The 22,619-nt window shown below is 37.3% G+C and overlaps 2 protein-coding genes across 4 annotated transcripts in view; both read left to right on the top strand.

Annotated features, from left to right (window-relative positions):
- scp2 (sterol carrier protein 2) overlaps window positions 1–10,809 on the top strand; it is a 62,694-nt gene extending 51,885 nt beyond the window's left edge. Inside the window, exons 14-16 of the mRNA XM_033028506.1 lie at window positions 2,347–2,476; window positions 8,186–8,265; window positions 10,045–10,809. Coding sequence (XP_032884397.1) covers window positions 2,347–2,476; window positions 8,186–8,265; window positions 10,045–10,140 — 306 coding nt within the window. The 3' untranslated portion in view covers window positions 10,141–10,809. The remainder of the gene's footprint in view (window positions 1–2,346; window positions 2,477–8,185; window positions 8,266–10,044) is intronic.
- A 1,958-nt stretch (window positions 10,810–12,767) lies between these two features.
- Window positions 12,768–22,619, top strand: part of podn (podocan) — a 30,273-nt gene continuing 20,421 nt past the window's right edge. The window contains exons 1-3 of one of the 3 annotated variants that reach the window (XM_033028505.1): window positions 12,768–13,119; window positions 14,912–15,171; window positions 18,669–18,762. In XM_033028505.1, coding sequence (XP_032884396.1) covers window positions 14,920–15,171; window positions 18,669–18,762 — 346 coding nt within the window. In that variant the 5' untranslated portion in view covers window positions 12,768–13,119; window positions 14,912–14,919. The remainder of the gene's footprint in view (window positions 13,120–14,911; window positions 15,172–18,668; window positions 18,763–22,619) is intronic. The other 2 variants (XM_033028504.1, XM_033028503.1) reach the window with 2 other exon arrangements.

Below are 22,619 nucleotides of genomic sequence, written 5' to 3'. Positions count from 1 at the left end.
CAGTAACGGAAACTATTGTTAACAATGTTAATGTGCAGATCATGATGGCATTTTTGCCTTTTTGTTTGCTTGCCATTAGGACTATTTATACCACTGTTTCTGCAAAACAGAGATTAACAGGTGAATGACATTTATCCAATGTTTTATATATTATGTATGTTCAATGGGTGATTCTGGTGCATTTGCTTGTTTATATCTTTTTCTACATCAGATTTCCACAATACACAAACATAATGCGTGTTTAGTAATAGTGATGGCTTTTTTTAAATTATCTGTGTTTTTTTAATTATGTATTCTGCTTTTTCTCTCTTCACTGGCTCTGCATCCAGTGTGTGCTTTCAGACATTCCTTTCCTGCATACTTGATGTATTGCATACCTTCTAAAAATGTTCTTGCTGCCGACTGTTACAGACGTTTACAAATCAGAAGTTATGTCATTGTAGGAGATTTTATGGATAACCATGTCTATATTATGGCTTTATATTTTTCTTTTTCTTCTTACTACTCTACTTCTTACTTCTAACTTACTACTACGATATTAATACTACAATCATGCAAGCCTTAACTATGCTTGTTCTGCTATTTGAGAATTACTGTGAGATCATTATGAAAAATATTGTGGTAGCTTTTAATTATCATCAGTAAAATTAAATTCTCATAAATCAGTTATGTCTGTTATCACTATTTATTAATTTTGTGCCCTTTTGTTAGAAAACTAGATCCTTTACAGCTTTACAATCTCCCACATTTTATATTTGTTCAATTACTTGAACTATTACACCTATTATTGGATCACTATACTTCCACCTAGCATGAGTTTATTATATTAAACTGGTTTTGGTTATTTTTGAAACTCCAGTGCACACAACGTGTTCATTTTTAACTGTGAACTTAGTGTTGTAGCAAATTGCTTCACAGTATTTACACCGGGAACTATACACCTTGGTAACTACTGAATGGAACTATAAATTCACATTTATCGCAATTTCCAACCAGATGTTTAAACAACCTGCCTAAAGTTCTGGTTCTTTTTATTTCTTTAGTGTGAGCAAATTAGTTGGTTGTGGACCAGTATAAACTAAGCAGTGTGCTGCTGCCCGAGTACCTCTCCTGAGAATGTCAGCGTAGGTACCTTCTTAAATGGTGCTTTGAATTTTGGTATTTGCCACATTGTAATAATTTACCATTTTCTTTCATCTAAACCCCTTGGCAGTAAACATTTGTTTGCAATTCATGAGCATGCTTCAGTTGGAAAATCCTCTCTGTGCATTTTTGCAGACTTTCCTGAAGCTTTATACAGAAGGCACAATTTTGTAGTTTCATGCTTGCATAAAAGATGTTGACAGAATAGTTTGGTTTTGCATTTGCACCTTTCTGCATTAAGCAGCGTACTAGTCTGTTTACCTTTTAGATCGTTTCTTCCTCTCATAGATCAGATGCAGTGGGAGGAGAAGGTTGAGGAGAAGGTTAAGGCTAAAGGTGAAACAATGGCTGTTAGCTAATGACCTTTATAGAGTGGTAGAGCCATAATAATAATAACTTTATTTATAAAGCACTTTAAACAACTGCAGTTGCCACATAGGTTCTTTGGCCCACTGACTCCATGCTGATCATTGTGCAACCAGTACATTATTCCTACACAAATTCCACTTTATTCTCTCCACATTCCTGCCAATTCACAGATCCTGCATCTACATAAATAGACAAATTAACTATGGGAGTTAACATACTGACCTGCAAAACTTTGAGCTGTGGGAAGAAACTGATGCATCCGGAGAAAAGAACAACAGTCACATGGAGAGTATGCAAACTCCACACAGAATCAAACCCAGGTCATTGGTGCAGAGGCTCTACAAAGTATGCTGGTGTTCTATTCCCAAATTCCTTGAAAGAAATGTTCAATGCAATAGAAGAATCTAGGTAGATATTACGAAGAGACACAGCAAATATGTCCAACATATTTCATTCTGACATGATCATGTGATAGGAGTAGAATTAGGCCATTCAGCCCATCAAGTCTACTCCGCCATTCAATCATGACTGATCTATCTCTCCCTCCTAACTCCATTCTCCTGCCTTCGCCCCATAATTTCTGACACCTGTACTAATCAAGAATCTATCTTCCTCTGCCTTAAATATATTCACTGGCCTCCATAGTCTTCTGTGGCAAAGAATTACACAGATTCACCACCCTCTGTCTAAAGAAGTTCCTCCTCATCTCCCTAAACAAACGTCATTTAATTCTGAGACTATGACCTCGAATCCTAGATACATTACCACTTAGAATATGGTGACTGTGAATAACCTTTATTTGAATTTGTTATAACTGATTTTACTTTCCCCTAGGAAGGAGAACAGTTTGTGAAGAAAATTGGAGGAATATTTGCTTTTAAAGTTAAAGATGGTCCAGATGGCAAAGAAGGGCAATGGGTGGTGGATGTCAAGAATGGAAAAGGATCTGTGGACTTCAATTCTGGTACCATGAGTATTCTTCTCTGACAAATACAAATGTTGTTGCTCGTCAATATTGATACTAAAGGGAAGCGCCAACATTCTGGCAACCAATGCCCTGCATCATGTTTTATGTACACGAGTACAGTGAACCCTCGCGATAACAGACGGGGAAGGGGGGGTGGGGGGGATGGTGAACGTTATAGCTGATTGTCCGCTATATTCGAGTGAGGAGAGTAAAGTTTAACCCAAGGCCGGGAGGGAAGAAACGTGGTGTGAGGGGGGTAGTTTAAACAAGTGGGAAGTCACAGGCTGGGGAACCGCAGAGCCCCCGGCCCCACACGTGGTACGTGAGGGATGGGTCCGGTACTGGTGCTGCCTTCTTGATGCTCGCTCTCTCCATTCCTGCAACCAGGAGTACATCATGTGGCGACACTCATTGGGTAACTGACGGAAATCAGAGGGAGGTGCAATGAGAGCCTCAATGTGCAATAACCACTATATAGAGGTCCCTTATTGCGAGGGTTTACTGTACAATCAAGTACAGCAGGTAGTGCAAAAATAGAAATGAATTAGAGTCCAGAATATAGAAACATAGACATAGAAAATAGGTGCAGGAGTATGCCATTCGGTCCTTCGAGCCTGCACCGCCATTTGATATGATCATGGCTGATCATCCAACTCAGTATCCTATCCCTGCCTTCTCTCCATACCCGCTGATCCCTTTAGCCACAAGGGCCACATCTAACTCCCTCTTAAATATAGCCAATGAACTGGCCTCAACTACCTTCTGTGGCGGAGAATTCCACAGATTCACCACTGTCTGTGTAAAAAATGATTTCCTCATCTCGGTCCTAAAAGTCTTCCCTCTTATCCTTAAACTGTGACCCCTAGTTCTGGACTTCCCCAACATTGGGAATAATCTTCCTGCATCTAGCCTGTCCAACCCCTTAAGAATGTTGTACGTTTCTATAAGATCCCCCCTCAGTCTTCTGAATTCCAACGTGTACAAGCCGAGTCTATCCAGTCTTTTCTCATATGATATATAGTGTTACAGCTACAGAGAAAGTGCAGATAAAAATAGTGCAAGGGATGCATTGAAGGGGGCATGCACGAGGTGACATTAAACTACCATAATAACATTCTGTTAGCCCCATTCCCATAAGTTAATGAGATAAATATAATGAAGTACTTAACATTAGAGAGTTGTGCTCAAATTTCTGTAATTGGCTGCAAGCCAACGTTTTGAAGTTTTAGGAGGTGAAGTAGAAGGAAAGATTTAGGGATTTTAGTGCAGGCATTTAATGGCTGAAAAATTCTAGTAACTGGTCAGCAGAGTTGCTTTTGGTCCTGGCCTTTCCTATTTAATTTGCACGACAAGTTGCAGGAAGAGTGAGAGGGAAGCACTTCCTTCATGGCATTTGGGACCTGGGTGATGAAAGCTAGCAACCATTAATCTCTTAGTCAATCAAATCGAAAAAGAATGACAAAAGGACATCATATGATCTAAATAAATAGATGTGCTGGAGGTAAATTGAACATCAACGAGTACAGAAAGAGAACGTGGGAGAGAACAATAGATTAAATTCAGAGATGGAAGGGGAAGAACACTTTCTTCATAAAGCCAAAAAATGCTGAATTATTTTGAATTTGTAGCTCATACACATGGACTTCATATAATTAGATGTATTTAAAAGTTCCATGTTGAGTTGCCATTGTCGGGATCCTTTCATTCTCTGTTTAATCCTACATTCACCTGAAATTCCTGTAGTGTTTATGCGTGCCGATGGAGAGTGATGTAGGCTTTGCTATTATTCTACATATTAAATCTAATTGAGGACTTTGGATCTTTCTCAGGATACAGAATAAATTGGAACAAAAGTGAAATTATGTCGATAAAACCGAAAGACTCAACACATCTCTTGAAGTTCCCCTTTAAAATAGCCACAGAAAAATTTAAATATTTAGGAATTGAAATCACTAGAAATTATCACGCTATGTTTAATGCCAATTAAACTTTTCCCCTTACTTAAGAAACTAAATAATCTAATTAAATTCTGGAAAACGCTCCCGATGTCTTTAATAGGTCGAATAAATGCTATAAAAATGATCTTTTTACCACAAATCCTATATTTATTTCAATCAATTCCAATATATCGTCCAAAAAAGTTTTTCAAAAAACTAGACTCAGACATTACAAATTTTATATGGGATTACAAATCCCACAGATTACAAAGAGCACACCTTAGTAAACCAAAAGAGATGGGTGGTCTAGCGCTCCCTAACTTTATGTACTATAATTGGGCAGTAAATATTAAATATATGATTCACCTGCTGGACAACTCTGCCCAGCAGGTGGATTGGATTGTAATGGAGAGAGAGGACTGCTCTCCGTGTAATACAGGAGCGACTCTCCTCTCACCAATGAATCTGAATAACAAAAATTATAATAAAAATCCAATGATACATAGCACAATTAGAACTTGGAAACAAATAAAACAGAATCTAAAATTAAGAAATCTATCTCTTTTAATGCCAATAGTCAATAACCCGTCGTTTAAACCTTCAATTATAGGTAAATCATTTACACAATGGGAAAGAATGGGAATCAAAACGCTCGGAGACTTGTATGAATTAGGAAAATTATTATCATTTCAACAATTACAACTGAAATATAATTTGAAAAATAATTAATATTTTAAATATCTTCAAATCCGTGACTATCTGAAAAAATACACAAAAGACTATCATAACATGCCCCCAGACTTATTGGATGAAGCCATGAAGACAAAGGCTGAATCAACAAATCTAATATCATACTTATACAACATTATGCTCCCGATGTTGGGGAAGTCCAGGACAAGGGGTCACAGCTTAAGGATAAGGGGGAAATCCTTTAAAACCGAGATGAGAAGAACTTTTTTCACACAGAGAGTGGTGAATCTCTGGAACTCTCTGCCACAGAGGGTAGTCGAGGCCAGTTCATTGGCTATATTTAAGAGGGAGTTAGATGTGGCCCTTGTGGCTAAGGGGATCAGAGGGTATGGAGAGAAGGCAGGTACAGGATACTGAGTTGGATGATCAGCCATGATCATATTGAATGGCGGTGCAGGCTCGAAGGGCCGAATGGCCTACTCCTGCACCTAATTTCTATGTTTCTATGTTTCTATTATTTTAAATATAGAAATACCTACAACCGATGGTATTAGAAGAGACTGGGAACAAGAACTAGCTATAAAAATTTCAAAAGAGAGCTGGGATAAACACTTACTATATGTGCATAAATGCTCGATCAACGTACGACATACTCTAATTCAATATAAAACATTACATAGACTATATTACTCAAAAACTAAAATAAATAAACTTTTCCCCAATGTCTCACCCATTTGTGATAAATGTCAGTCACAAGAAGCTAACATAGCGCACTCTTTTGTTTTCTGTATAAAAATTCTGGAACGAAATATTTGAAATCTTCACAAAATTATTTAAAATAAAACTTGTATCAAAAGCAGAATGGATCATTTTTGGAATATCGGAAGGTAACCCCGAATTAAATGTGTTTCAAAAGAACTTACTTAATTACGGGCTAATAATGGGGAAAAAAGCTTATACTCAAATTTTGGAAAAATGCTCCAATACCAACAATAAAAATGTGGATTTCAAACATGTTCGAAACACTACACTTGGAAGCGATGAGACTCCTCCTAGCAGGCAAGGCAGACCACTTCCAAAAGACGTGGTCTGCATTTACGGAACTATTACAAGCATAAGGTGCAATAGTAATTTAAAATATAAATGGTACCAGGATCTGGTAACGGGGGTATAAAATGAATTTTCTTTAAAACACGGTTGGTATATCCTTTTTTGGGGAGTTTTGTGTTACAATAGAACGATTGTTTTTCCTTTTTTTTTCTTTTTTTTCTAGGGTCTTATTTCCTTTCTTTACTTCCTTCTCCAATTTCTTCCCTAAGGGGCTTTCTTCTCCCAACACTTTCCTGCACCTTCACGATTCTTGCTCACTTTCCTTACTTCTTTTATTTCTACCTTTTTTAAAGCTCGAAAAACGAAGTGGTACAACAAAATGTAATAAGATTTATGTGATGTGTATTACTGTAATTTACTGTACTTCTAATAAAAATAAAATTAAAAAAAAAAAAAGATTAAATTCAGAGATAGAAGGGGAGGAACACTTTCTTCATAAAGCCCAAAAATGCTGAATTATTTTGAATTTGTAGCTCATACACATAGACTTCATATAATTAGATGTATTTAAAAGTTCCATGTTGAGTTGCCATTGTCGGGATCCTTTCATACTCTGTTTAATCCTACATTCACCTGAAATTCCTGTAGTGTTTATGCGTGCCGATGGAGAGTGATGTAGGCTTTGCTATTATTTCATCAGCCAATGATGCTAACATTAAGGAATTTGGAACAATTCAACAACAGTTTTTTTTTTTTTACAAATTGATTTGACATCGAGTTTGAATTGCTCTTTTCAGAGTATGCAGCATTCCCTCTGTTTCAAATTATTTTACTCCGAGACGGTGTTATCTTTCCACAGATGCACATTTTGTACCTAATTCAAAAAGATCAGTCATTAGCAGCCAAACAACGGGAAGCAGATTATTATTTTTTCAACACAGAACAAGATTTTTGGCAGCTAAAAGAATCCACGAATAATGAAAAGTGAAGTTGAGATGGATCTGATACAATGCAGTGGGCTAGTAGAGGCAAATATCCTATTGCTCCTATTTTTTATGGAAGTCCCATCTTGTTCCCCCTCCATTGCCAAGGTGGTTATATGATCCAACAGGAATGGATACAACATGCCACATCTGATGCCAGGCAAGCCTACCCTTGGCCAGAAACATTTAAAAACTATTACAATTGCCTTAAACAATTTTTTATTTTTTATTTGAAAAAATTAGATTTGAAAATATATTACATCATTAATAGACAATTAGAAAATAAAGTGTTAATCTTTTTTTTTTTTAATTGGACACTTCCAAACATTCAGATCGAGAATTCCCAGTGAAATCAATGGGGGCTCTGATCCTTTGCCATGTGTGTCTGTTGCAGAATCACACGGTTGAATGTGTCAGACAACATGCTCCACTCTGGATTCCACGTGCACTGACAGAGCCTGGTGAAGATGACCACCACTCAGCTCATCTTGGAGTCATGGTGGCTCTGCCTGTGCCCAGGGTGTAATTGTCCATGGGTGGCTGAATGCAGCATTCCTGTAGGAACCGGCAGCCACTGCCAGCATAATTCGGTCATTTTGTTTCCTGAAAGATGAAAAAGGATTAAGGAGTAGCACAATTAAATCTTGCAGATTTGTCACTTTAGAGTAATGAAATGAGGTGTCTGTTGCCAGCAGGTTCCCAGGGTAGTTGGGAAGATACAGGTTAGGGTCCTGCTGCTGAAAACAGTCCCCGCACTGTCAATAATTAGCGTACTTACTGAGAGCACACAGTGATTAGTGTGGGGTTTTGGAGAAACTTTTATCATTGAATAATGTGCCTTTTATATTATATGATTGGTGTGTGGTAGAAGGAATTTTGAATGTGGGGCAGGTGACAGTGGATGCTGATGTATGAATAATATGAGCAGTGGTTTTGATGGTGTAGGGACAGTACTGAACCTTAATGTATGATGAAAGGGTTCAAAGAATCTTATATTTTGATGGAACTGTATGTAGATTATTTTAACTACTTTTGTCTTTTTGTAGAGAAGAAAGCCGATTGCACCATAACCATGTCTGATAATGATTTGTTAGCTTTGATGACTGGCAAGATGAATCCTCAGACTGTGAGTATTTTCTGTACAAAGATCTAATGTTAAACAGAAGGTTAAATTTATCAAGTCTCGTGCTTGCTTTTCCAATAGCACACTCTTTGGCTCATTGCCTCTTTCCTTCGTTCCAGTGTATTGCCTTTAACACCTGTTATAGCAAAATAAATAATGGAGTAAAATGAATGATGGGAGCAAAATGCAGACATTGCATCAACTCTCCGCATATACATAATACTTACCGGGAAAATAAATTCCATAAAATTCACATTTATTGGTGTTTTTCGCTTGAGAACTGCTGCAGCCCACTTGCAAAGTCTTGAAACTGTAGAATATTTTACTCTCCTGTCTGAAAGTAAACTGGAAAAAGTAACTCAACTCTTCCTCTATAAAAGCACTATGTCCTGTGATCTCATCTAAGTCACATCCCATCCTTCCACCACTCATTGCAAATTTCCTTCTGAGAATTTGCTCATTGTGCCTGACTGCGATATCCTTGATTTATCCAAGTACTTGTGAATTAAAATCTACCATGAATTAACGAGCAAGGCTTGCATTTATATACTGCCTTCCAGGTTATTTCAAATGAATATTGTTACTCTGGTAAACTAGATGAGGGTTATGAAGTAACATCCGTAAAAGTTTGAAGAAATTTGTTTCTGACAAATATCAATGCGTATTTTAATTATATATTTTTTAATGTAAACAAAGGCCTGATGGGTAAGGCAGATGCACTCTGGGTGTGGATAGGTACTTGGGATGGGTTTATTAACAGGAATGTGAGAAAGTACAAAATAGTGCTATCGAAACCTGCTGGAATCTAATATGCACAATCTGGTGTGCAATTTGAGCTGTTGCATTTTTGGAAGTCAAACCAGGGCAGGGCCTTCATAGTGGAAGGTAAGGTTAGTGGGGAGTGTTGTGGAGCAGAGGGATCGAGGAGGACAAGTACATAGTTCCATGGTATATAGGGTGGTGAAGAAGCTGGCCTTCGTCAATCAAGAGACCTAAATGACAACATTAAAAAATAATCATAAATAAATAGCACATTGGAACTGTACTCTTTGTATTCTTTTTGTCTCCCTTTCTCACATGGACCCTCCCCAATACTTTAATCTTCCTTAGTTTTCACCAGGTTTTAATACAATTTTGACGGACAAAATCATCTTGGATCAGCTACTACCTACATTTATGGTCACAGTGAGCATTGGCTCAATGTATTTCATTTTGTCAACTTTTAAATGTTTCAGTGATTATAGTGTTTATAATTATTTAAAATGTGTTGTACTTTTCCACAATTGTACATTTGTTGAGGATGTAAAATGTATCTTGTCCAATAAAACTAAGAAGTGTTGGATGAAGATGAAAAAATGCAAATGCATTTGAAAATCTGATTTTAATGAGATGTGTAAAATCAAGAGGGGAATAGCTAGGGTGAATGCACTGTCTTTTACCCAGAGCAGGAGAATCAAGAACCAGAGGACATCGTGTTAAGGTGAGAGGGAAAAGGTTTAGTAGGAACCTGAGAGGCACATTTTTTCACACAAAGGTTGGGGGTAAATGGAACAAGCTGCCAGAGGAGGTAGTTAAGGCAGGAACTATAACACAATTAAAAATACATTTGGACAAGTACATGGATAGGAAAGGTTTATTATTGGAATTATTTGATGTTGTATCTATTCCAAATTGGAGATGCATGGTTAATATGCACTCACTTTGGAGTGGTATTTAATTGTTGTGCTTTCATTTATATTGCAATGCATAATTTTTTTTTTAAACTATATATTTTCTGTCTAGGCATTCTTTCAGGGGAAATTGAAGATTGCTGGTAATATGGGCATGGCCATGAAACTTCAGAATCTACAACTTCAGCCTGGCAAAGCCAAACTGTGAATATTTATCACAAGTGGTATCTATAACTATGTAGAAAGGCACCTATCTGCCTTTGGCCATGTGGCATCTCGGTGGAAAGTTGCCAAGAAGGTGGTTGGGAGCTGCTTCCTTCATCTCTGAAACATTCTGGAATAATGTGCAACGTCTTCTAATTAATCTTGAAGTTTATAACATTGGTATCTTGCTGAGCAGGTTTGACTTCAAATAAAATGCATTTAGTTATCTGATTCAATAACTTTCCGAAAATGATGTAAATGTAACTTTGAATATATTTTGTAAAGTGCTTCACTACTTGCTATCTATCTGCACTAAATGAGTTCAACAATTGTATGTTAAAATTCATCTTCTTACTTTAATCTACTCTAATCCATACATTTATATTTGGTGTAATGTTGAGTTTTGAAACATTACCTTTGCAATTATTTAATCAGTAAAATATTGGGATTGGATGCTGTAGCATGATGAGCAAAAGAAATAAAATTAAATCCTACTTTCTCTCTTTATGAACATTAGGCTTTTCTCTTTAGCTTCTGTCTGTGACATGGTAGGAATGCCATGTTCCATAATTAACAGTGTTCAGAATTTATTTTACAGTTGATGAAATTAAAAAAAGGACTAATTGTAATAATACGTCTTGGCTAAAACTCATTAAAGTTTGTGAATGGAAAATGGGCTTTCTTTTTTTAACTGTTTCTAAATTCAATTTATATTTAATGACTGGTTTAAACAATTTACTTGGTGGGTAACATGGTCAAACAAGGCTGATTGGCCACAATAAAAGCTGTTAAATGTTCTGCAGGATGACATTCCTGCCAGTGGGCTGGATTGGACTTCCAGGTGGATTGGGGGAGGGGGGGGTGGTTTACCTGTCATGGGATCATGGTCATACAGCGTGGAAACAAGCCCTTTGGCCCAACTTGCCCATATCGACCAACATGTCCGATCTACACTACACCCACCTGCCTGCGTTGGGCCCATATCCCTCTAACCCTGCCCTATCCATGTACCTGTCTAAATGTTTCTTAAACTTTGCCTGAACTACCTCCTCTGGCAGCTCGTTCTATAAACCCACCATCCTGTGTGTAAAAAACAAAGCTGCCCCTCATGGTTTTTACTAAATCTTTCCCCTCTCACCTTAAACCTCTGTCCTCTGGTTCTCGATTCTCCTACTCTTGGTAAGAGACTGTGTGCCTACCCGATCTATTCCTCTCGTGATTTTGTACACCTCTATAAAGTCACCCCTCATCTTCCTGTGCTTCAAGGAATAGTGTCCTGTCAGCAGCTCTAGTGATGGCAGCAGCACATTCCAGATTACGTGCCTGCAACATGGAAGTGGGTCATTTACTGAGAGTGGTGTGTTCACACACCCGGCTTCTCATTCTGCCCAGACCAGGGTTGTAGCTGAGCCAAGGGACCGATGCGCTTTACATCTGGCCCTTCCCTGATAATATCTGGCACATTTCTCATGGTTCCATTCCTATTTTGTTATTGCCTTCATTGTTGCACTGTTAGGTATTCCAATGAATCCTGATGCATTTTGGAAATTATTTATAAACATTGGAGTGTGATATTATGCCAAGGAAGCATATAAAGTCCAAGCATATGTTTTGATTTATGTTTTGCAATTCTTGAATACTTTCATTAAGCATATTTCAGCAAAGTAAGAAGACATTTTATTACAAAAAAAGTACTTGGGATGCTAGACCTTTAAAATATTGGATTCAAGTTGAAAAGATGGACAGAGCACTCAATCTATACAAATAATTGTTTATGCCATTATTAAAACAATTTTGGTCAAGCCTACAATGGTTACATCAGATACAAGAACTAAGAATTCAATTAGATACAGGAACTAAGATGACAAGAATATGTGAATTTACCAAATATAAATAAGTGCAGAACCTCTTCAGAGTAAGGAAGAATAATGCCATCTTTTCATTAAAGTCAAAAGGCTAGAGTTGTCCAAAATGAAAGAATAGTGATAGCGAATAGCCTTTTTCTCTCATCTATTGTGTTTTTTGGGAAACAATTGCTATAAATAGTCTCATTTTGTCACCCTCAGCTCTGTAAACTATTCTCTTTGAAATGCCTGTCCAATTCCTCTTCTCCAAAGTTGTTCTAGTTGTCTTGAAATAACCTACCATTTCTTCATTATCTCTTTGTCAAAATTCTAGAAGACTTGCCTCATTGTGCGAGCACCAACAACACATACACTGATTAGAGTTATCATCGAAGGACATTTAATTGTGGAGCACATTATTAAAAGATTGGACAGATATGTGAGTAGGAAGGGTTTAGAAGGCTATGGGCCAAATGTAGGCAAAGGAACTAGTATGCCAACTTGGACGGCATGGACAGGGTGGGCTAAAGGGCTGTATATCTCAATGACTAAAATATAAAAATGGCATGAAAATTACTGCAAGCTTAGGTAAGCAAAGGCTAATAGATAAATATAAAGTGCATTAGTACCGAATTAAGCTCGATGAAAATATTTTAATTGTATTAATTAGAAAATAAATCCTACAAATAAAAATAATTCCTTACGGTCTAGCCAGAATATGTCAATGTTTAAAAGAAGTATTTGATTTTAATAGAGGAAATATGGTAGATTACATTGTGTGGTCTCAAACATGCATCTCATGTGTTATTGAGTCCCAAAAGAGCACAGAAACACATTCCTGCAAATCATAGTCATACCACGAGCGTTCGTCAGACCCTGTTGTGAAGGCTTATTCCTTTAGAGAACTTTGCCGTGGTCGTAACCTTATCAGTGATGGATGCAGAACTGATTTGATTGACAACTCAGCCTAAGCAGAAGTTTAAAAAAATTGGACTGCACCTCATTAATGAAACTACAAGCAAGAACAGCTCCCAGTAGGAGGAAAAGGAAAAGCAATAACATCAGGTCAGACTTGGGAGGATTGTTTGCCTCTGTGCAGTTGAATTGGATCTGTGTGCGTTGATTATAAACAGACTCAGGTGTGTATGTGTATATGGCACGAGGGAAGAAGTTTCTTCATATCATTTTTTATTAAAGTATGACTCCCAATGGTTTTTTAGTAATTTACTGGGATTGTGGTTTATTAACTTGCTGATACCTCCAGCAAATGTGTTTGTACAAATTCAAAGTAGATTATAAATATGCTCCTTATAACCACATTAGCGATGTAATTGCCAATGAGGTGATTTAAAGTTAAGTGTTCTCAAAGCTCAAATATAGAAAAGAAAATAATTGTTGCAGCATCTGGAGGTATAAATTAATACAGTGAAATTAAAACTGCATCTACTTGAGTACCGATACATGTTTTTATTACTTATTCATGAGGCATTTAGATGGCTATAACTTGTTGTAAGTTAAAGGAGGGGGGCTTTAGAACCTTGTTTCAAAAGGGGACATCAATAAATTCCAACTATAATAAAGCAGTTTAACTGGTTTAAAAGTATGGCTTTAATTATCCAAGCAGATCTAAATGAAACAGCTACCTCTAGTCGAATGCCATTTTTCTGGCTCTGGTAGTGATTATCACAGAGCTAAGTAAATGGTACTGAAATTTCTTGTTTTAATTAACAACATCAGTCAAGATAATGCATTTTTTAAATGTTATTGAAATGGAGTTTAGTAGTTTTGGTGTTTAATACGTGGCATTTTCCTGCTTTCACTCTGAGTGGCATGTTATTACTGAGTTTTACATGTTTCTCTCTTATTAGGGCTCTTAGCCAAAAGAAAATGAGTGATTAAACATTAAAGAAGCCTGTTTAATAGTGAGCTTCGACCAGGTTTTCCAGAGATTTGCCCTAGAAATACGTTGCAGATTTGTGTGCTTCCACATAACTCCAGAGTAGGCCTGGATATTTATTTTTCATGTTTCTGTAAGAGGACAGAAGTTCTCTTGGAAGTCGATACATTGTTTCTCTCCATTTTTGTTGCACATCTGGAAAAGATCTTCCTTTCCATCTGGGAAAAAAAATGTGTCCAAACCCAGGGCACTTTGCAGGGATGAAAATCACTTTCTCACTGTGAAGTTTGCACTTTGTTAATTGTTAAGAGTTGTTTACGGTAGGTTTACCATATCCTTCACCAGCAGTAATCATTGTTATTGGAAAGTCTCAGTTTAATTTAAAGAGAAAGATGTGTGTTAATAAATATACACATCAAAATATTTAGCTCTTTCTGTTAACTCTTAAGTGAAATAATAAAAACAAATATATTGAATTTAATGCTTTTTATTTCTTCATCTTCAGAATTAAGGGACAGAAGTTTAGGGGTAACATGAGGGGGAACTTCTTTACTCAGAGAGTGGTAGCGGTGTGGAATGAGCTTACAATGGAAGTGGTGGAGGCAGGTTCGTTGGTATCATTTAAAAATAAATTGGATAGGCATATGGATGAGAAGGGAATGGAGGGTTATGGTATGAGTGCAGGCAGGTGGGACTAAGGGAAAAAAGTTGTTCGGCACGGACTTGTAGGGCCGAGATGGCCTGTTTCCGTGCTGTAATTGTTATATGGTTATATCTGCATATCACAATGAAGAACAGAATTTTTGAGGATTATAACTTTGAAAGGTTTACAAACTATATATCATAATAAATTGTACCTCAGGATAACTTTATATTTGTACTTATAATAAATTAATTAATTTTCTCAACTGAATAATTATAGTTAAAAAATAATGGAATTTAGTTAAATTAAAAGCTTATATCGAAAAAGTTGTAACATTCCATCCCATCCCATCTTAAATGTGTTATTAAATAAGTGAATTGCATTGTTTCAGGAGGTAAAATGAATTGGAGCAGTTGGCAGCCTGTGTTGCTGTGGCTCCTGAGCTTCAGCTGCAGTGCTATAAGTGAAGAAAATCATGCCCATGAATCAGTGAAGAATCACACAGGAGAAAAAACCGATCTTGAAAAGCAGGTGGACTCTTGCCCTGCTGACTGCGTTTGTAACCTGGATGGAACTGTGGACTGTGGTGGGGTGGATCTAAAAGAATTTCCCAAGAACTTATCACAATCAATACTGCATCTGTCTTTGCAGGTAAGGAATAGTATAAATCTTTGTGCTGTTCCACTGCAAGAATACCTTTGGGTGTGTCTGCCTATCAGTTTGATTAGTAAGAGGTGGTTTGTTGAACTGCTGTTTGTGGCTATTGTGCTTTGTTTGCCCGATCTCGAGTTGTACATCTGCACCTGACATTCTGTTATCCTAAGCAGATGCAGACTGAACCTTCATTAATATTTGGTTGTGAGAACTTTAACAATAAGCTTCAATATTAGCATCTGGAAGGGTAGATCACATGGAATCCAAGGTGAACTAGGATTCAAAATTAGTTTGGAGGATAGAATCAGAGAGAAGTTGCGGAGGATTATTTTTCTGATTAGAGGTCAGTGACCAATAGAATGCCGCATGAGTCGGTGCTGGGTCCACCATTGTTGTTATCTACATTAACAATTTGGATGACAATGTAATTAACATTGGCACTAAATTTGAAGATTGCACCAAAAATGGTGGTATATCGGACACTGAGGAAGTTTACAATAGGATCTCGATGAGATGGAAAAGTGGACCAAGCAATTGCAAATGGAATTTAACTCTGTTAAGGAAGAGGTGTTGGAGAAAAAAAGAACTGCAGATGCTGGTTTACAAAAAAAGGGCACAAAGTGCTGGAGTAAATCAGCAGGTTAGGCAGCATCTCTGGAGAACATAGATAGATGACGTTTTTGGATGGCACCCTTCTCCAAATGTCACTTAGCTGTGTTCTCCAGAGATGCTGCCTGACCCACTGAGTTACTCCAGCACTTTCTGTCTTTTTGTGAAGTGTTGGGCGTTACTTAGAAAGGAAATGGCAGCACCCTGGAGAGTGTTATAGAACATAGATATCTTGGAGGTGCAGGTGCATGGTTCCCTGAAAGTGGTCAGTCAAATAGACACTGTGGTGAAGAAGGCATTTGACATATAACCATATAACAATTACAGCACGGAACCAGGCCATCTCGACCCTTCTAGTCCGTGCCGAACACATCATCTCCCCTAGTCCCATATACCTGCGCTCAGACCATAACCCTCCATTCCTTTCCCATCCATATAACTATCCAATTTATTTTTAAATGATAAAAACGAACCTGCCTCCACCACCTTCACTGGAAGCTCATTCCACACAGCTACCACTCTCTGAGTAAAGAAGTTCCCCCTCATGTTACCCCTAAACTTCAGTCCCTTAATTCTCAAGTCATGTCCCCTTGTTTGAAACTTCCCTACTCTCAGTGGGAAAAGCTTTTCCACGTCAACTCTGTCTATCCCTCTCATCATTTTAAAAACCTCTATCAAGTCCCCCCTTAACCTTCTGCGCTCCAAAGAATAAAGCCCTAACTTGTTCAACCTTTCTCTGTAACTTAGTTGCTGAAACCCAGGCAACAGTCTAGTAAATCTCCTCTGTACTCTCTCTATTTTGTTGACTACAATTTTAACATTACATCCCAACTTCTATACTCAATGCTCTGATTTATAAAGGCCAGCACACCAAAAGCTTTCTTTACCACCTTATCTACATGAGATTCCACTTTCAGGGAACTGTGCACAGTTATTCCCAGATCCCTCTGTTCACCTACATTCTTCAATTCCCTACCATTTACCATGTACGTCCTATTTTGATTTGTCCTGCCAAGATGTAGCACCTCACACTTATCAGCATTAAACTCCATCTGCCATCTTTCAGCCCACTCTTCCAACTGGCATAAATCTCTCTGTAGACTTTGAAACTCTACTTCATTACCCGCAACCCCACCTATCTTAGTATCATCTGCATACTTACTAATCCAATTTACCACACCATCGTCCAGATCATTGATGTACATGACAAACAACAGTGGACCCAACACAGATCCCTGTGGCACCCCACTCGTCACTGGCCTCCAACCTGACAAACAACCATCCACCATTACTCTCTGGCATCTCCCATTCAGCCACTGTTGAATACATGGGGTATCTTCATTGGGAAGAGTATCAAGTAAAATGTTGGCATATTTATGCTGTATAAGTCATTGTTTACCTAGATTTGCTGGCTTGAGTTACAGGTAGAGGTTGGATATGCTGTGACTTTTTTCTTTGGTGCATAGGAGGCTGAGTGGTGACCTAATAGATATGTGCAAGATTATGAAGGGCATAGATAAAGTGAACACTTGCAATCTTTTTCCCAGAGTAGAGGATTCTCAAGTTAGAGCTCATAGGTTTAAAGTGAAAGCGGATAGAGACAAAATTGTGAATTTTGGAAAACATATGGATAGGAAGGGTTTGGAGGGATATGGGCTACATGCGGGCAAATGGAACTAGCCCAGAATGCCAACATGGTCGGCATGGATAGGGTGGGTTGAAGGGGCCTTCATATGTACAGCTCTATGAGTTTATAACATACTAAAGGACAATACAGACTAGCTAGGCAAGCAATGAATTGCTTTTCTTCTGCCTAGACCCAGCACATTTAAACTCTTTATAAACTCCTTCCTCTAATTGTGGCCAAGTTTAACTGGAACCAGGGATCATCATTTTGGTTTCTGTGGCTTGGTTCCACATTGGCCACCACACTTCTCACAATACTCAACACACCCACTGTATTAACAAACATAACATGACAATCTCAATTACATGAAAAAGTAACCTCTATCTATGTAGTTGGTTTCATTGAACTTATCAACATTTTACATTGATTGACAAAATAATGTTGAACCAAAATAACATTACAGCTCTTAAATTACTTAAGTATTGTTTTTCTTTAAATACTGCATTATGTATTTTGAAAGTTGCAATTTAAAAAACTGGGTTCAAAACAATCATTCAAATTGCCATTTTAAGGAACATAAATCACAAAATGCCATAAATAATTTTCTGATAGAGGAATTAACCACAAATTATAAAGTGGGCTGAATTCAGAATCCCTTATAAATGAAAGCATTTCCAAAAATTCTTGCACATGTATAAGCGCATCCAAAAATGTTTGAGCTATTTTGGGTGGTCTGAGAATGATAAAACGCAGTTTGAAAATTTGAATAAAAGGCAGGAATTATATCATTCTATTTATCAGAACTTTTCCAAGCATGGATAAATCCAGGATATTATGTATATATCCTAAAAGGTGTGTACTGTTTTGAAACCTCAAGAAATTTCCTAGTGGTATTTAAAATATACTTCAATCTAAATTTTCAATACAGAATATTTTCTTGGGCAGAGTGGGGGTAAGGTGTCAATGAATGTTGCTGTGTAGACCTTAATTATATTATGAAAGTGTTCTATTAAGTACTCCTATTCACTGAAGTCCAATCCACAGAATATAACACTGGACCAACATTATTTTGCCATTATTTATGTTTTAAATCTGATTTTCTGGACCTTCAACTATGGATCAATTTCCTACTGTAAATTCTCCTCACAAGATGAAACATATCACTTCCATTTCAATCTTGGCCATCTGTACAAACGAGAGTGAGCTTTCAGAGCTGACAGCCAAACTCAAATAATTCATGTAATTTCTTTTTATTCAGAACAATGCTTTAGAAGTGATCCCTCTGGAGGAATTATCAAGACTGCAGAGTCTGGAGACTTTTAACTTGCAGAATAACCGGCTTAGTTCTAAAGGTAATGAAAGCTTTCCTTTAGTGCTGGCTTCTGAAACCAAAGGAAAGCTAAGGTTGTCTGTGAACACGGCTTCTATTGCTAATATATTCTTAGTCTGCAAAGTTATGTATATATCTAAGTTTGACTATTTTTACTATGTATTCATGTACTTGCAATATATTTGGCTCTAGAGGGGACCTTAGTTTCTTTAAAAAGCTCACGTTTCATTACATAATTACACAGAGGTGCCGTGAAGTAAATTAGATTAATCTGATTTTTCTCCATTTCACTTTCATTTCAATGTCAATAAAGCCTTGACATTTTTATTATCATGAATGCAGTGTTTATCAAAAACTTGTATTTTAGAATTACTGATTTGTTGTATTTTTTATTTAACTTCAATTTTGTTTTGTTGAATTTCTTCAGAAAACTTTTTTTTTAAATTTAGATATTTTCGTCTTTTAAGATCTCTTGCCTCATTATCACATTCAAAAGATGTAACAAGACAACCTGCTCATATAGGTCTCCCAATGTCACCTTGTGTATGGTTACTAGGAAGTATGTGGCAGATATGCAGGCAGGCAGATTTATCACTATGCCTACTGTATATAAGGACTCGGTTTCTGGTTGTTTCTTCTCCAAGTGTAAACCATCTGTATGAGATCTTCCTGGACCTTTGCCTGAAAGGTCTTTTGAAAGCACGTTATTATGTCTGCTTTTCATTCAGTAGTTGGACAGATCTGGAAAGACTGGCACTTATATTCTATCCCTAGTTACAATTGTACATTACAGCCAAGCAACTTGGTGAATTTCTTCAGATTAGCTTTCCTATTCATGTTGCAATTGAAGTCACAGATAGTGAAAGGATTCCAGAGCCCCTACCCTGAAATGCATTTATGAACATCTGAGCGATTACAATACAACCACTTCATGGTTAATTTTATGATAAGCATTTTCTTCAATTTTTTAAACCAAATCTTCAAAGCAAGGTGTAACTTAGATCCAATCAATGTTACTTACCCAGCAACATTAACATTTATTTTTCACATTTTCTGTCACTGCTGTGCTGCTCAGTCTTGGTGGGTGAGAGATTTTTACTGATTCAGGTAAAGCTGCACCACAATTATTTTCCATAGACACCTATTATCTGTGCAAGAATGTTCACTAGTGACCAGAAAAAGTAATAGATATTTTTCTTAATACTTGTTCTTGTTCTTGATCTTCCTTGCTTTTACTTATCCATCTTTATATTTACAATTATAAACTTGGCATCACATAATCACACATAACTGATTCTTATTTTTTCAGTCTGACTCCAAGTTTTACCGATGGCCCTGGTCACTCAAATTGTTTTTACATGGAGAGATTCTAGTCCATAAATGCTTAATTTATCCATTCTAAATCCCTCTATCAGCTAAATAGTGCCAGCACTGAGAATTAGCAGAAAGATGAATTTAGAATGCACACATTAAGCATGGCCTCCATCCATTCACAAACTGCATCAATGATCAATTAAACTAAAGACAATAGTTCAGATTATCACAGCCTGGCCTAGAAGAAGCAACTTATTACACTTCTTTGTCAGAGGTAGTGGTGGAGGCAAATATAATAGTGGTATTTAAGAGGATTTTAGATAGGCAAATGGAACTACAGGGGATAGAGGGATATGGATCATGTACAGGCAGATGAGATCAATTTAACTTGGCATCATGTTCATCACAGACATTGTGGACCAAAGGGCACATTCCTGTGCTGTACTGTTCTATGTTCCATGTTCTTAATGGTATTCACAGGTGTAATAGTAGTGGCGTTCTGTTAGCACTGTGGAGCATTAACAACCCACATAGGGTTGAGGCTATGGTCCTACTCCTAAAGGTACCTCTCATTAGGAACAAACAGATACTGTCCTTAATACAACAGCCAAGACATAGAGGTTAAGTTGAGGCTTATTTCTGAACTGAGAAGGGTGCAGTCTAAAATAGACAGATATCGCACCCGATTGTGCGATTTCCCCCCAGTCAAAGGCAGGTGTAAAAAAAAAATGCCAAGGCTTAGTGTGTACTACATGTTAGGAAAAGATTGATGCTCAGCAGTAAATTCATTGTTGGTACTATTGTGACATTGACAGTTAGTGATTAACCTGTTACTTTACAGATGAGGTGTAAAATAAAGCAGAACAAACATCACTGTGAACTGCGTACAAGTTATTCAGATATTAATTGTAAAGTTAGCCAGTTTGTTGATCCGAAAAGTTAACAAGTTTGTTTTTCATGTCAGAAGAGAACTAACTGATGAATTCATCTCCTGATGAGATAGGAAAAACACTGTCTCCAGTGAGCATAATAGTCCTTTTTATTTATGGCCTTGACTCATACTATCTTTGGAATAAATATTCAGTAGATAGGTTATCCCTTGGCTGTGGACTATGGTCTAATATACAGTGTAGAGGTATCTGATAATACTGACAAAGAGAATATCTGTCGAAGAGCTGAAATTTGTAATAATTCACCTCTTTCTCTGCCCTCTTTTGAAATATCTACTATGCCAAAGTATTGCGGCAAACCAGTAACCTTGCCCCAGACTTCTTTTATTCTTCAGCAGAGCGATGCAGTAATAAATATCCTGGAATTGGCCCTTGTTGACTGCCGCTTTGGTTTCCCTCCTTTCCGCCTGGTATCATTTACAACACTCAGAAATCTTGTTTTATTGATTTATGTAAATTCATTTAAATTTCCCTCAAGTGTTGAGGTAATAAGCTTAAATATGTCAGAAGAAATGGTTAAGTCGCTTAATATGAGAGGAATAATATTACAGAGCAGATGAAGATTACATCAAGTGAGACCATGTTAATGTGCAGCAAGCAACTTAATTATGATTATTTAATGAAACAATGCTGGCTTCAGAAAGGGATAATAACAGAACAACTGCATCTTATTTTTACCAACATGATCGCAATTTTGTAATAAGCATTTCAATTGTATCCATTCTGTTCTGCGTTGAAATCAGAACTCCACATCCTCTTGCCTATTAAAAGGAGTTAGATGTGGCCTTTGTGGCTAAAGGGATCAGGGGGTATGGAGAGAAGTCAAGTCAAGTTTATTCGTCACATACACATACGAGATGTGCAGTGAAATGAGGTGAAATGTGCAGTGAAATGAAGGCAGGTACAGGATACTGAGTTGGATGATCAGCCATGATCATATTGAATGGCGGTGCAGGCTCGAAGGGCCGAATGGCCTACTCCTGCACCTATTTTCTATGTCTATGTCCATCTTTGCTTTAAGTTATTTTGCTCTGGATGTAGACCACTCTACCACAGAATTTGTGTTGCAGCCAACACTTACCAACATGATTGTACTTGTTCAGTTCCCTGGCATGAACCTGGTGAAAAAAGGTAAATCCACAACCACACCATGCACAGTACAGTGACTGGGCATTCCAGAAATAGCATCGCATGGGTAGGATTGGCAGAACAACCTACCACCCCCCATTCCCTGTTCAAAAGATCATAAGTAATAGGTGCAGAATTAGCCCATTCCGGCCCATCAAGTCTACTCTGCCATTCAATCATGGCTGCTCTATCTCTCCCTACTAACCCATTCTCCTGCCTTTTCCCCATAACTCCTGACACACGTTGCCACAGAAAACAAGCAAAAATACTTTATGAGGCAGCTGAGCCCTGTCCTCCAGCATAAATGATTGCCAACGCTGTCAAAGACAAATAATTCAAAACATTTAAAAAATGGTTAAAATTGGTAAAAAGATTAATGATGGTTAAAAACAAAAACACCTTTAAAAGATAAAAATATTTAAATAAGCTCAACCAATTAAGGCAAATCCAAAATATTAGTAACTTGTGCTATCACAACTACCCTACT

Source organism: Amblyraja radiata, chromosome 10 (assembly GCF_010909765.2).
Source record: "Amblyraja radiata isolate CabotCenter1 chromosome 10, sAmbRad1.1.pri, whole genome shotgun sequence".
Lineage (NCBI taxonomy): Eukaryota > Metazoa > Chordata > Chondrichthyes > Rajiformes > Rajidae > Amblyraja > Amblyraja radiata.
Note: the sequence above shows the minus strand (reverse complement) of the source record. Positions and strands in the feature narration are given on the sequence as shown.